The sequence below is a fragment of the Podarcis pityusensis genome, assembly GCF_964106645.2.
Source record: "Podarcis pityusensis genome assembly, chromosome: 10".
Lineage (NCBI taxonomy): Eukaryota > Metazoa > Chordata > Lepidosauria > Squamata > Lacertidae > Podarcis > Podarcis pityusensis.
This window is the reverse complement of record NC_138035.1, coordinates 43,019,446-43,035,163: the sequence shown is the minus strand read 5'-3', so window position 1 is coordinate 43,035,163 and position 15,718 is coordinate 43,019,446. Positions and strand designations below refer to the sequence as shown.

At 39.8% G+C, this 15,718-nt stretch overlaps 1 protein-coding gene across 10 annotated transcripts in view; it reads left to right on the top strand.

The window, feature by feature from the left end:
* The window catches only part of NAV3 (neuron navigator 3), a 430,222-nt gene that overhangs the window by 296,110 nt on the left and 118,394 nt on the right, over nt 1-15,718 (top strand). For 8 of the 10 annotated variants that reach the window (XM_080971313.1, XM_080971308.1, XM_080971312.1 and 5 more), the window contains 3 exons: nt 762-830; nt 5,450-5,589; nt 11,480-12,512. In XM_080971313.1, the coding sequence (XP_080827439.1) occupies nt 762-830; nt 5,450-5,589; nt 11,480-12,512 (1,242 nt within the window). The remainder of the gene's footprint in view (nt 1-761; nt 831-5,449; nt 5,590-11,479; nt 12,513-15,718) is intronic. The other 2 variants (XM_080971315.1, XM_080971310.1) reach the window with 1 other exon arrangement.

Here is a 15,718-nt window from a genome sequence, read left to right as displayed (position 1 = left end):
TTATTCACATAAGCAATACATGCTTACCAAAACTCAATAAAATTATTGTCTTTTTCTCCATCTAAAGCTTGTTTGGTAAATCTCTCTGTAGGAACAATTGACCAGATTTGTTGGCACCCACAGTCTTTAGATAAATTGTCCAAATTTTTCCAGTTGTGTGCAACTGAATGCCAATAGAAATGTTCCTGTTCTCCCCGTCAAAAATGGCTAACAGAGCTAATTGGGTGCAAAGACTGTTGAGTAATCTCTTGTAAGAATGTCTTTTAAACCATGTGTATAGCTTCTAATAACCACCACATATGGTAGAAGGTTCCAGCCTAGCCACATTTCCTTCAACAGTGTGGTGAAAATAGAAAACTGTTTCTGTTGCACCTCTGGGGTGTCAAGTACCACCTGTGTAAGATCTTAAATGTTATTTCTTTAGTCTTAGGAAATACAGATAATAGAGGTTTCTTAGTACACACATTGCACCATTCTGCCCAGTCCAATTCCTTTCCCACGTCTTACTCCCATAGGTTTTACCACTCAGGGAAACTGTGGATGGGACAGTTTACAATGCCTTGCATTACAACATAGTCCATACTTTGAAAACTCATGGTATAATCATTACATTTAATGCATTCTTTGATTAATTTGTTTTCTATCCATGTTCTATTTGCATAACATTAAGTCATCATTTGGTGGTAAGTTTTTGCTTTTTATGCATATTCAAAAAAAAAAAAAAATTCGTTAATTCAATTTCTCTGTTTCTTCTCATACAGTCTGACAGCCAGATATGCAACTCAGTCTAATCACAGTGGAATTGCAACCAGTCAAAAAAAGCCTTCTAGGTCAGTTAACATCTCTAATTTATTGCTTGCTAGTGATACTTAATGGAGTCACTGCCCACTGGCATTTTATTCTTTAAACCACAGTAGACATTCAACTCTTTATCACCATAGCTTTTAAATGCAAGCTTTGCCTAATTTTTAGTTGGCCAGTGGAAAAGCCTTGCCCAAGACTGCAAAAATAACAGCTTTGTATAATAGCTGTAGGGATATCTGTGTGTTGCAACTTAGCATATCGTATGTAAAATAATTGATTTAAATGAGCTGTCAAGTTTCTAGAGGGATTTTAGTGCTCTTATGCTTCTTGCTCAACACATAGACTAGAGACAGACTTGAAGCATATTATTTAGCTCTGCCACAGGGGAAACTTTGCATCTGAACTGTTGATAGAGAATCATACAATGAAATCCACACTTGTCATTCCTACCCACATTGCCCCTTACTCTTTGCCAACTTCTGCTGTGCCTCCTCTACCTGTCTGGAAAAAAATTAACAACCTATCATGCACTTGGGTGCCTGAGCTGGGAAGCATCCCATTTCAGGTACTTGGCTAAATAAAGCTTTGTGGCTTTTAATCAGCTGAAGAAGGCTAGCAGCGAGTGAATGATCCAAAGAGGGGTGTAGTAGTCAAGGACATATATTGGCTCAGTTGTGACATCACAGCGCCACTGCAAGCTCTGTATTCAGGTTATGTCTGTCTGCTCCCATGATTTGGTTTACAAGTGAAAATAAATTCTACTAATCAAAATTTCAGTTTATTGGCCAAGCTCAATAGAGGAGAAATTGAACTGTATGATACTGTTTATCTTGGCGGAAAACAACTGTAAATTTTAAAATGTAAGCATGTTCAGGAGGGTTGTTGGTGTGGGAAAGGATTAGAACAATAATGCTCAAACTTCACCTTTTGGATCCCTTCTTTATTGCATTGATTAGACTGCCACTTAAAACATCCCAAAAGTTATTGTCAGAATCTGTCTATTGCAGACCATTCTTGCCTATATTCCTCATTGCTAGTGTAGAGTTTGGGGTCTGCTGTTCATTTTATGTAAGATGAACCCTAGAATGTGGATATCATATGCAGCCTGGGCACTGCAAGGGTAATATAGTAAGACCAGAAAAGCAATTAATGAGTATTTATGCTTTTATCAGTCTTTTCATTGAGGGAGCCCTGACAGGAAGGGCTGTAACACAGTGGTAAAAGCACATAGAGTTTCCAGGCAGGGCTAGTAAATATTCTGAAGCTCTCAGCCATTGCGAGCCAGTGTAGATGATACTGAATTAAAAGGTCTGACTCAGTGAGACAGCTTCCTAAGAAAATAGTTTAAGAATCACTTGGGTAGAAGAATTAGCACTGCTTCAGCCTGAAATGTATTTAATAAAGTATTGTGTGAAATTTCTACTGTTAGGGACAACTTTTGTTTGTGTGGAGCTGGGAATTAAATGAATTGAAACAATGAATTGTCTTTAAATGAAACAAAATCTTAGTCTTAGATGGCTTGCATGTTGATTGCCTGTTCTATCTCTGCCATTGATTGTGACTTCTCTATTATAAACACTAAAATCTGTCCATTTACTTCCTAAAGGAGGACTCCTAGCTCCTCTAGTTTTGTTCAGTCCGTGTTGATTATGTGTAGTTAAAAAATGAAACTGTTCACATTATTTGCTGTGCAGTTCATTGCTGACAATGAACTATCAGCTGTGTAATCCAATCTATGGCATCAGTTTTCTATTGTAAGATGAACTGCTGGTGATAGCCTGGAATGAGCTATACCAAAGCACAGTTGTTGTGCACCTGTGGTCATAGGTTTTCAGTCCGCATTTATTGTAGGCTCTCTTGTCTCCTTCACAATTCATCATGTCTGGGCTCTAACAACTGTTTCTTGTCTAATGATATAAATTTATAACAGTGTTTGTACATTTTTGACCAGAAGTATGTTCCTTGTGAATTACCTGTTCCTTTATACTTTGCATTTCCTTTGTTGCTTAAATGATTCTGTGGGAGAATGACTGGAAATGGAATGAATAGGTATGTAAGGAAAGTTTGGTGTGTGTGTGTGTGTGTGTGTGTGTGTGTGTGTGTGAATAGCCTTGAGATCTGTTTTCAAGTATTACAAAGGCCCTTTTGGGCTGTTTCCCACCTCATTTTCTTAACTGGAATATAGGGAGGGAAGTACCTGAGAAATATGGTTATTAATACAGTGGTACCTCGGGTTGCAGACAATTCAGGTTACAGACACTTCAGGTTACAGACTCCGCTCACCCAGAAATGGTACCTCAAGTTAATAACTTTGCTTCAGGATGAGAACAGAAATTGTGTGGTGGTGGTGGGAGGCCCCATTAGCTAAAGTGGTGCTTCAGGTTAAGAACGGTTTCAGGTTAAGAACAGACCTCCAGAACAAATTAAGTTCTTAACCCGAGGTACCACTGTACAAGCAACTGAATTTTAACATGCATTTTTGTATATTTGTAAATTAACTGAATCCGTAGCCATAGATTTGTTGTTGTTTTTAATTGAATTTGTATACCACCCTTCATATGAAGATCACAGAGTGGTTCACAATATAAAATGAGAACCCAAAATACACAATAAAACATAAAAAAGCCAATAACATCCCTCCCACAAACACATTTAAAAGCCCATAGAATGTTAATCATCCAAAGGTCTGGTTCTACAGAAACATTTTTGCCTGGTGGTATCTACAGGTATGTAATGAGGGTGCCAAGTGAGCCTCCCTGGGGACACCATTCCAAAGGGGGGAGGCGCAACACAGAAAATGCTTGTTCTGGTGTTGCCACCCTCCATACCTCTCATGGAGGAGGCACACGAAGAAGGGCTTCAAATGATTATTGCAGGGTTGGGTTGAGGTGGGTCATATGGGGACAGATGGTCCTTGAAATATTTCAGTCCTGAGCCGTGAAGGCTTCATTGGTCAAAAGCATCACTATGAATTGGGCCTGAATACTAACTGGCAGCTACTGCAGTTGGGCCAGGATCAGTGTAATTTAATCAAACTGTCTTCCCTCGATGAGCAATTTCACTGCCAACTTATGCACCAGTTGAAGTTTCCAAACCATTTTCAGAGGTAGCCCTTCATATCCAGTGCTAGTTTTCTATAAAAGGAGGTGCCAGAACTCACCATGAATGCCTCCCTTGTTCTCTTATAATGGCAATGGCACCCACCTGAGAGGTGCTGGAACTGAGTTCCAGTGACTTCCAGCTGAAAAAAGTCCTGTATATAAGGTGTTGCCATAATCTAACCTAGTGGTTACCTGAGCATAAACAACAGGTGTTAGGCTATCCCCGTCCAGATAGGGGCACAGCTGGGACACCAGTCAAAGCTGACGGCAAAGTACCCCTAAGTTATGCACCGGTGCCCTCAGAGGTCTAGGGAACCACTCACTAACAGTGCCCCAGTCTTATCTGGATTTTATAGGCCATGATAAAGTTTTGTAGGCTTTGATTTGCTGGCAGTGCAGACTCCAAAGGAGCAGGCCAACAGCCAGAATAAACTAAAAAGTAACATGGATTATTAGACATCTAACACCGCAATTTTCCAGTTACCTACTTCACAAAGTGGTGACCTGCTTAGATAGAGATATAGTGGTTAAACAACTGCAGTTTTATATTGAAATATGCTCTCTTGATGTGCCACTATAGTAAGCAAAGCCCTTTCTTAAACAAATGCCCCCTTTCATTTTCTTCTTGCATTTTCTCTCTTTTCTCCCCCTGTGGCAGCTATTAGCATTTCACATTGCAAATGTTTGAAATATCCTAAACTAGTAACACTTGCTTCTAGGTAACATTCACAATCCTGATTTAACCTGTCCTTAAGTCTGTTGAGGTACCAGCTGTGTGCATTGAACTAGAGCAAATTATTTTTATTGGCAGCTTGTAAGACAACGCAAGACTGCTTAATCTCCACACCAGACAATCAAATCAAAATAATTACAATGTGGGCCTGTACTTATTGCAGAGAGTAGCATCTTTATTGTTAACTCTGATACCCAGGATATTTCAGATGGTGGCAGCAAATACCAACAAGTGAGATATGTAGCCTGAGCAGATCTCTTTAATTCAAGAGTTTTCATTTGAAGTAATGAAGATGTGAGCAATGCAAAATGTTGAATTTCTCATCTTACCGTCTAATGCCTTCTGCAGATATCTGAGTTTCTGGAACAAAAGAAGAAATAAAGCACTCGTGGAGTACAGTGCTTACAAAACTGTGTTTAGAGTATATATTTCCACTAAACTGTATTCCATGGGTTGTTTTAGCTTTGTTATATTTATCTTAGAAATATATGTAACTGAACTATTTGAATAAAACCGTTGTATGGCTCCTGGAAAAACATGGGTGAATCTTTTTTGCAGTGTAAATGGAAAATGCAAAGGATCCTTATATGTTTGTCTCTGACTGTATATATCATATTTTCCCTCTTTTGTACCGTTTAAGGTGTTCCTTTTGTCCATGGTCTAACTAACCATTAATTATGTTAATGTTGTTCATTGTCATTACCTTCCTTAAAACCATTGTTGATCAGCTCTGTGAATTTATTCTGCAACTGAAAAGTTAACTGTCTCATATGCACTTGCAAGAAATTCATTTCTGACTGTGCTATTCTAGGCTTCCCGGGCCCTCAAGGGTGCCAGCTGCAGGCAGCAGTACCAAAGTCCAGGGAGCCTCAAATTTAAATCGGAGAAGTCAGAGCTTTAATAGCATTGACAAAAACAAGCCTCCACAATATGCAAATGGAAATGAAAAAGGTAAGTGTTTGAATGGATGCCAGGCTTACTGAGCATACAAATCTGTAAAGGTTCTACACAAATCAGGAAAAAAACATGAAATGTTTAAAATACTAATTCTGAGATATAAGTAGAATATAATTGTTGAGTTTTCAATTGGGCTCTGAGGATCCTTCTATTTCTGGCAAAAGATGTCTAACGTTTTGAGCTGCAGTTGGATATATATAAATTTTCAGCAGCTGTTTTTTGGGGCTAAATTTCAATCCTAAGCAGTGGAAACTTTATAAAATCTGACACTCGGTGATGGCTCAGTGTTGAATGGAGTCTTAAAGCATCCTGCATCAAGGATGATACTTGTAGCATCTCTTCCGCACTTGTGGTAAATTATATACCTTCTGCCTTCAAGAATATCATTCTTGCATATATTCAGTCACTGAAATATTCTTTTTTTTTTTCTTCCTATCTCAGGGGTCAGGAAAATAGAACATTTTTAAAAAGTAATGTGCAGCAGCTTTACCACAAGGTGGGAGTAGATGTCATTGAATGAGCACCAGTGTTCAGTTAGATGTGGGGGAGGAATTAATTCACACAGGCACTGCAAATTTCTGTACCAAGCAAGTTTTATTGTGGTATCTTTCTCTAAGGATGTTTCTTTAAGCAATATTAACATTTCATCTTCATTACTTATCATTGTGTTCAATCTGTTATTCTCTACCTATTTTGGGTAGTGGTAGGATCCACCTCATAATTAAGAGAATTTGATGCCTATGGAGCATCGTTTAGACCAGGGGTAGTCAACCTTTTTATACCTACCGCCCACTAATGCATCTTTCTTGATGGTAAAATTTCCTTACCGCCCACCAGTGCTCAATGGAAGGAGGATTCAGCTTGTGATGTAGAACCCCCTACCACCCACCTAGAATCCTGAAACGCCTACTAGTGGGCGGTAGGAACCAGGTTGACAACCCCTGCTTTAGACATTGAAGGAGAACCTGTTACGTCATATTTGTTAACCAATATAATAATTACTGTTGTACAGCAATCTTAATAATACTTTAGAGGTAATGCATTTTGATTGCTAGGTTAATCGTGGGCTTTAAAAATAAACAGACGCAAGATATATACTGGTAGTATGTATCAGGAGAGCAACAAAGGACTTAAGGGAAAACAGTTGGTTCTAATTTGCATGACTATCCATAATTTTATTGTTCCTTTATGCCATAAGAGAATCCTCAAAATACTTCAGATCTCATGATAATTTATGGGTTTCATATTTATAATCCATGCTGTTTGTGCTGAGTAGCTGTACAATTAACCTTGCATCAAAAGTTTCCCTTAAAGGTTAATATTGTTATTTGCCAAAATCAATCCCATTACTGCTACTGTAGGAATAATTTTGCAGTAGATAAATAAAAAATAAAAAAACGGAGGGGGTTTAGAATACCATATGCAGCGCTACAGGGACACATGGCTATTAAATTAGAGCAACCTGCAGACATTTTCCATAACCCAATATGCAGAGTTGCTGAACCTGAAAAGGAAAACATTTTCCTGAACAAAGTGGATCCTAAAAAATGGTTTCAAATATAAGCGCTGCCCTAATTTCCCCCTTCAGCGAGGGCTTCTCTCAGAGCTTTGTGCATTGAATTAAAAAATTGAGAGAAGCTTCTGTGTGTGTTTGATGGAAGATGCTTAGAAACCTCCACACAACTGAAAATCCTGATGAGGCATGAATGTCTTATCACGTTTGTGGTGCTGGGGAATTGAGGATGGAGTTTCCCCAAATGCACATTCCTGCCCCTCTATGCAAGTCTAATATTTTGAAGACTGAACTGGGAGTCTTGGTAGGTTCTTGGTGAAGCTAGTCACTATTTGCTAAGCCATATACAAATATGATTTAATGTGTAAAAGCAGAATGTTCCATAATCTCTGCTTTCAGGACATAAAAATGCTGCTACAATTTCTTTTCAAACTATTATTCTCAGATTATTTTATTGGGTCCTCAGGCTTGCTTTTCCATTTGTGTCATGGGCTCCAAATTGAAACCATTAGCTACATTTTCTTTGACATACTATGGAACTAAGTAGCATAAATCCATGCTATAAATCCCTTTTAGCTAACTGGAAAAGTGATCTAAATAATTAAATTATGTACAGTGGTTGGGCAAACATAACTGGTGGTTTTCTATGGAGTAATCACTATTTAACACTTCCTTTCCCCAAATCTTTGCTTTGTTTTCCAAATTAGCTTGGTTTATTCCAAACCAAATTACGTTCACGTAGGAAACAATAAATGTATAGTTTTGCCTTTTGTACTTATTTTTTTTCTACTTTAAATAGCAGCAGTGGTGGGGAGGGGGTGATCAGGATCAGGGCTATGAGGAGCCGGGTAGGGTTTCTTTTTAACTCCTTGCACACTTCTACAGAAAATCTGTCCTCACCCAAAGGTTTTGTTTGCACTGGGAGAGAAGCTGCCACTGGTACCAATGCAGATGGACTTTGGCTTCCCTCTCAATGCAAAAAGCAGCTGTTCTGCAGGATTCTTCTGTAAGGGTAAGAAACATTGATGTGGATGCTACTTTCAGTAGGTCAGCCTTCATGTTCATCATAATGCATAGTTTGGTCCTCAGTCAAGGCCAGCGGCCTATCAAGCCCAGATTTGTGTATTCTTAAATAATAGGGGCCTCAGGCAGGAGTCTTTCCTAATTTTGGTACCAGAGAAGCTGGGCCAGGACCATAGAACCTTCTGGAAGCAAAGCCTATGTCAGGCTTCTTCAAACTTGATCCTCCAGATGTTTTTGGCCTACAACTCCCATGATCCCTAGCTAGCAGGACCAGTGGTCAGGGATGGTGGGAACTGTAGTCTCAAAACATCTGGAGGGCCGATTTGAGGAAGCCTGGCCTACGTTCTATCATTTGAATCTAAATCAGTTATCCTAAACATTGTCACTGGCATGTTCCTTTGCAGTGCTCTTTTGTAACATTTTGATGGCTATGTCACAAAACGGGGGGGGGGGGCACTGAAAAACACACACACATCCAGATACAGATCAGATAACTTTCTTTATTAAGACCACACATGTGAGATCACAGCCAAAGTTCTACTCTAAAGCTTTAGTGTTAATATATTTTGCTCAGATACTACCACTGTCCTTGGCTTTATGGGGCAGTTGTTCCAGCCTTCCTAATTATTTAAACATACTAAACTGAGTGGGAAGCATGGATCGTATCCAGTGGTGTCGCTCAGTTGACTGTGAGGCTTCCACCTGCAGAATCGAGAGTGAAGCAATTTTTCACTTTCCCCTGCATTTGCCTCTGCATCTTCTCTGCAGGGTCTCCCAACCCCCTAGACCAGGTTATGGGGAGTCATTGGAGCTGTGGAAGGAAGGGGCCGGGGGATGGTCCACCCCATGTTCCATCATGGAGGGGGTGACAAATTATCAAGGAACAATTACTGCCCTGCTAGGACGGTTCATAATTTATTTATTTTTAATGCCTGCTCCAAAGGTCTTATCTTGCTACACTAGGGTTTATATAACTATATATGAAATTTCATGCATATCAGTTAATATCTTGACCCTCCTCCACGAAAATAGCTGTTTACTTGGCTGTTTTCCTATGTCATGAAGGCTGAAATTTCAATTCAGTGGAGCACTTACTGTTCCCAACCCTAACCCTGCGGAAAGCAATCTAATTAGACTTTAATTTGATTTTGACATGTTTTTAGGAAGTAATTTAATTATTGTTTGATTTTATACCAATGTTATGTATCTGATGTTAGCTGCCCTGAGCCCGACTTCGGCCAGGGAGGGTGCGATATAACTAAAAGTTTATTATTATTATTTCTTTGTAAGAAAATATGAATAACGTAAAACCATTTTTGCAGGCAAATAAATAAATAAATAAATGTGTGGGGGGGTGACAAGAAATTTTTCGCACTGGGTACCACCTGACTTTCCTACGCCTCTGGTGGAAGGGAGGGTGGAATCATCAAAAATTATTTCCCTCCCTGTTCTGCTGACAGGAGTGTTACTGTCATCTTAGCAACACCATTGAACACCCTATGTTTTCCTGTATGTAGGACTGTCAATAATGTGTTCACTTATGTCTTCTTTGCACCATTTCTACATGAATCTGATAATGCTTTAAAATAATCTGCACAAAAATCTGTATTTACACACATGCTTATAACACGTATATCATGACAAAATATGTAGATAAATGCATACTGTATCTCAGTGTCTGGAATTCTAAACATATTTTATTCTGAAGTGTGCATGGTCAAATGCATGTTGGCATGATTTTTGAGCAGGGAGCAACATTCAGCGGCTACTTACATTCCAATCTACGCATCAGTCCACATGGTGGAGATCAGGTCATGTCACATTCACAGGAAACTAATTTCTCAAGCTTCCCTAGTATTGTTAAGCACTTCAGTCTTGAAGCTTTTTGGCATGATCAGTATTATAAAGAAACATGGGAGTTAAATTATCTCAATCCTTTTCAAGCTTGAGGCCTGTGGAAATTTCAATCTTGTTCTGATTCAATTCAATTGTTCCCTTTATTTAATTTATAGTGATACCATCTGCTCAGGTAATTTCTAGCCCTGTCCTATTTTTATTACTGAGATTCAATTCCACCAATATATTTGTTGGGTAAACCACTGAAAACAACACCACCACCCTTGTATTGTTTCATCGCTGCTATTCCTTTACTTCCATACTGTGCTTGCTTCTATCAACTCAGCTTCATTTATTCCCCTTATCCTCTATCTTACAAATATTTCTGGTGTATCTCCTTTTGCATAGAAAATCCTACACCTGACCTTTCTGATATTTCCTTCATGTTGCCCATAGGAGCCCTTATGTCTTTAGTAGTCATGTCATAGAGCTAAAGCCCCGAGATAAAATGCACTTGCTGAATGCCATACCTCCATGCTGCTGTTAAGGTCACTGGGGTGAATTTTTTAAACCAGGTATTGGTAACCTTAATCTAACCAGGCCAGAGAGCATTCAGTGTCAGCCTTAATTTACCCCCGATTTGATGGATGTGACTGTGCAGGTGGAAGTAGCTGGTGCCGACATAGCTAGAGGGGACCCTACATGAGGCAAGTGGGGCAGACCTATCCTACTGTGCTGTCTGTCACTTTCAATCCTGTTAAACCAGATACATAGGCTTGTGTTGACCTTGGTGACTCTGTAGTGGCCAAAAGGGCCTCTAGCATGTCACAATAAGAATATTATTTCAGATCTTGATTCATTCCTCCTGTTACCCTTCTCACTGTTATCACCCTAGGTTTTTGTTCCAGGACAATATTCTGAATCTGTTTGCAGCATGCAATTATACACTTTCTCACTAGCACAGTGGCTTCTAGGACAAGGCTGTTAGTTTCATCCATTAATTTTTTTAAGGAAATAATTACAGATTCATGTTCCTCTTCCTTTTACTCACCAGCCCAGTGCCATATCCTTTTGTAATCCAGAGCTCCTGTTAATACGTGGGCGGCTGAAGCTTCCTCCAATCCAAAACACTTATTGCTGAGCATAAAACAGCAATTATAATGCATGATTTGTGAGGAAAATAATTTAAGCAATCCAAAGGTACTTCTGTACTTAAGTTTCTGACAAGTTTGGAGAAACGATAAGAGGGTAGGCTTACGTATTTAAACTAGGTCAATGGGAACATGTTTTAGAAGGCTCAGTTGCCACAGTGCTTTCAGTTGTGCAACTAATTGAAAGTTTATTGGATTGTTTTTGTTTTTATTATGTATTGTGTGTTTTTATGTTAGAACTTCCCTGAGACCTGCAGGTATAGGGCAGTATACAAATTTAAATCATCATCATCATTTGGAATGCATAGTTTGGGGAGCTCTGCCATTTTAATGCCCTCGTGTTTTTCTCTTTCAAAACCAGAATCACCCAAAGGTCCTCATCCATCTGCAGGCATGAATGGAAATGTACAGCATCCCACCAGCACTGGGCAGCAGCCGGTCTCTGCCATCCCCTCTCCAAGTGCCAGCAAGCCTTGGCGCAGCAAATCCATGAATGTCAAACACAGTGCCACCTCTACCATGCTGTCTGTCAAGCAGCCCAGTCCCGCAACCTCTCCTACGCCACCTTCAGATAGGCTTAAGCCACCCCTTTCTGAAGGTCCCAAAACTCCTTCATCTGGGCAGAAATCCATGTTAGAGAAATTCAAGTTGGTTAACGCTAGGACTGTTTTGCGGCCTCCCTTGTCATCCAGTTCAGGTCCCAGTGACAGCGGGAGAGACGAAGAAGCCTTTTTAGATTGTGGCGAAATGGACGGCTTCAGCGGTGGTCTCAACAGTGGTGGCTCCACCAGCAGCAGCAGCCCTAAAATATCACCTAAACTAACCCCTCCAAAAGCTGGAAGCAAAAATCTCAGCAATAAAAAGTCTTTGCTACAGCCAAAGGACAAAGAGGAAAAGAGCAGGGACAAAAACAAAGTTTGCACTGAGAAGACGGCAAAGGAAGAGAAGGACCAGGCCACGGAGACACCTGCAAAAAAGACCTCAAAAATTGCAAGCCTGATCCCCAAGGGGAACAAGGCTGCGTCAGCCAAGAAGGAAAGTCTAATACCTTCATCTAGTGGTATACCAAAACCTGGATCAAAAGTACCGACATCAAAGCAAAGTACTTCACCGGCATGTTCAGGAAGTAAAGAGGCGGAAAAATTGAGGAGTGCAAAGGGGAACCCACCCCAGTCAACAGCAAAATCGCAAGGTAATGAGAAAGCATACACTCCTTCTGGTCTTCCCTCTTCTGAAGGAAAGGAATCTGGTATGGCTCTTACCCCTAGTTCGTCTGCTGCTCTTTCCATTGCTGCAACTAGTGGGCAAGCACCAGGAAGCAGCATTGTGCAACTTCCTCAGCAACAGCAATACAGCCACCCAAATACGGCCACAGTAGCACCATTTATTTATAGGTAAGATGAGTTTCTACTTTTTCTGTAACTAAGTGTGGCAAGCTATTTTTCAAAGAAGTGGTTTTATTTATTCAAAGAAGTGGATTTGAATATATTTCACCATATATTTAATTATTTTAGAAAATGCATTTGCTTAAAACAATGGCAAAAAACTGATCACAGAGCAATACCACCTTAAGGAAAGTTAATGATGGGAGATTCTCCCCTGGTCTATTCGATTCAGAACTATCTTTAGAAAGATTTTTAATAGACCAATCTTTTGGTAACAGTTACCAAAAGATTGGTCTATTAAAAATCTTTCTAAAGATAGTTTTCTATTTAAGTTACATTATAGTCCAAAGGCTATTAATCAGGAAATAAGGATTTGTTTTAAGTTTTCCATGTGTGCTAAAACTCAGTCTAGTTGTTTAACCACATCAGTTAACAAACATGGATACATATGCTATAATGTTATTGTTTTAGTTAAATAAATTGTTTCAATTGTTATTAAGGAAATGTACTTCCAATAAAGTACAGCAGAAAAGTTGTCCAAATATAAACAGTTAACTTATTAAACCTCACAATAATTTCATAATTATCTGTTTATGTATTTCTAATAGTATAACCAAATCAGTATTTTTTTTAATAGGACTGTAAAAGCTACTCTGGGAATTTATTATTCCGAAAATGAAACCTTCATCTGGTTGCAAATACTAAGATTATACCAGCAAGAATGAGTCTTTTTGTAAAAGATTTAAATCAAGTCTTACTTAAATCAAATCATATCCACCTTGACTAGAAGCCATGCTGTTTTGTTCTTAAATTAAAAACATTGAAAGTTTGGGATCTCAGGCCAGGATAGATATGCTGTTGCAGTACCTCAGCAACAGATATGGAGGCAGATTTAAAAACAAACAGAAGTTGTAGCTAAGTATTTTAAAGTTAGATCTTCCGTGAAATGGAAACTCACAAGGATGAAGTTCTGTTTCAAGCTTTTCAAAGAAGCCAACACACAGTTATCATAGGATATATTTAAGTTGAATAACTGTTTTTGTCAGCAAAAAATTAACTTGTAGATTCTGTATGCTGGTATGCATATGAGTCTTTGATAGGTTATAGGTTTTGAAATAGTTAGCATAAATGGGTATGAAAATAATAGTGGTGACTATATTAATAGTAATAAATATATACATGACAACCATGTGGGGTATCTTAGAAAATAAAAAGATAGGTGATTGCATTCTACTGTTATGTATTACCCTCCCTTTCCTCTAAGAAGCTCATGGCTTATATCAGTTTATCTTTCATTTTATCCTTGCAAATTTTATCCTGCTTTACAGTTTGCCTATGGCTACGCAGTGAGCTATCCTCAAGCTGACCACCGATTTGCACCTGAGATTTTCATACACTGGTTTTATGTCTAAGGTCTCCCTACTATGCCTGTTAACTGCTAAACTTGCATTTGGCTGCACTGAAAAAGTAAAGCCTGATTTCTGCAGGCTGATGCATGTGATTCTTTCTCTCATTCTCTAAGGCTGCAGTCCTTACCAGCGGCGGAGCAAGCCAATCGGGCGCCTGGGGTGGCACACATGGCCTGCACCTGGGGGTGGGGCCAGCCAGGGCAGGACACTCCACCGGGCCTCTGAGGAGTCTGCCTACCTCCTCCCACTCAGCTGCCCTACAGCTGAGGGGGAGGCGGTGGGTGGACTGTTTGGGGCAGTGCAGAGCCTGCAGGCACCCAACCCACTGCGTCACTCCCAGGAGAGACACATGGCTTGGGCGTGCCGCAGGCCCCGCGGTGAGTGCTGGCTGGCATTTTCTCATCCCCTCAGTTGTGACACCTGGGGCAGTTAGTCCCCACCACACACCCCTTCCTCCGCCCCTGGTCCTTACTCTCCACCCCACACAGGATCAGCCTCAATGCCATCAACCAAACTTTGGGATTCAGTGGATCCCAGGTCCATTCAGCCCCACCCTTGGAGCTCACCATGGGCCTACCACCTGCATGTTTAGCAAGTAGAACGGGGAGCTCAACCCTGATGGAATGATGCCTGTGTCATCTGGTGACAGCTGCTAGCTCAGCCAGTAGATCTGAATGGAATGACATCCCCACTCACCTGAAACACACATAGCCTGGTGGAGTGGAGAGGTTGGGTGGCTGGCTGGCTCTGCTCACCTAGATCCTTGTGACCAGTATCTTCAATTTTCCCAGGATAAAAATCAACAGAATTTTTATACATTTTTAGTTCAAAGCATTTAATATAAGAGAGTAGGCTGTTGGAGATATTTTGGGTACTAATATTTCATTCCCTGATCTCACCAAACCGTTCGAAACTCTCTAAGGCTGAATATCAGTGCGAGCCTCTCTTTTGCTGTTTATCTGAAAGTCTGATCGTTACTAATGCAGAAGAGATGCATTTGTAATTCAAATGAGAAGACTGATTGATATAAATTTCATATTTGCATTTCAAATTTATTTAAGCAAAAACTGCTTTAATACTCATATATACAGAACATCCTTAGTTCATGCTTGTAAACCACTATTTCACTAGTAGCCTATGGCAAGTAAAAGATTTCTTCTAGATGACAAGGCAGGGAACCTCTTATAAACAGCAAAAGAGTTGGTTCATTCCTCCCCCCCCCCCAGCCCTCTTTATGTACCACACATGACTTTGGTATGCATGGACACATCTTAGTGGATTCGTAATGACTATACTGCCTTAGTCTAAGGCTGCCTTAGTTTTTGGTTCATTTAATGCACTCTAAATCTACTTTTTAAAAAAAATCATACATGAATGGGGCTTTAAAATAACTTGAGGATCTTGCCATGACATTTTGCACATTTTTTGAGCTGAGAATTAGGTCACAAAGTTTGGAGAGGTACAAGAAGCTTTAAAGAAGCTTGAGAGGTGTGAATTAAGTTAGTTCACCTTAAAATGTTGACCAAGCTATAGACTCATCCATCACTTGCATCTCCCCTTATTGATGTATTCTTCAGGCAACCGGTTTTCGATTAGACTGATGCAATGAATCACACTGAAGGAAACAAATATTCTGTTTTGAATGGAAAGTTCTGGAGAGAGGAGTGTATTATTTTATAGTGCATATCACTCTAGTGATTAGTGGGCTATGTGAGTGTAGTGCAGATGCTAGGTGCCAGTTTGAACCTTTTCTCCTTGAAAGCAGCTTCTCTTTTGTCTACACAAGTATTTGAATACCCTTTTCAG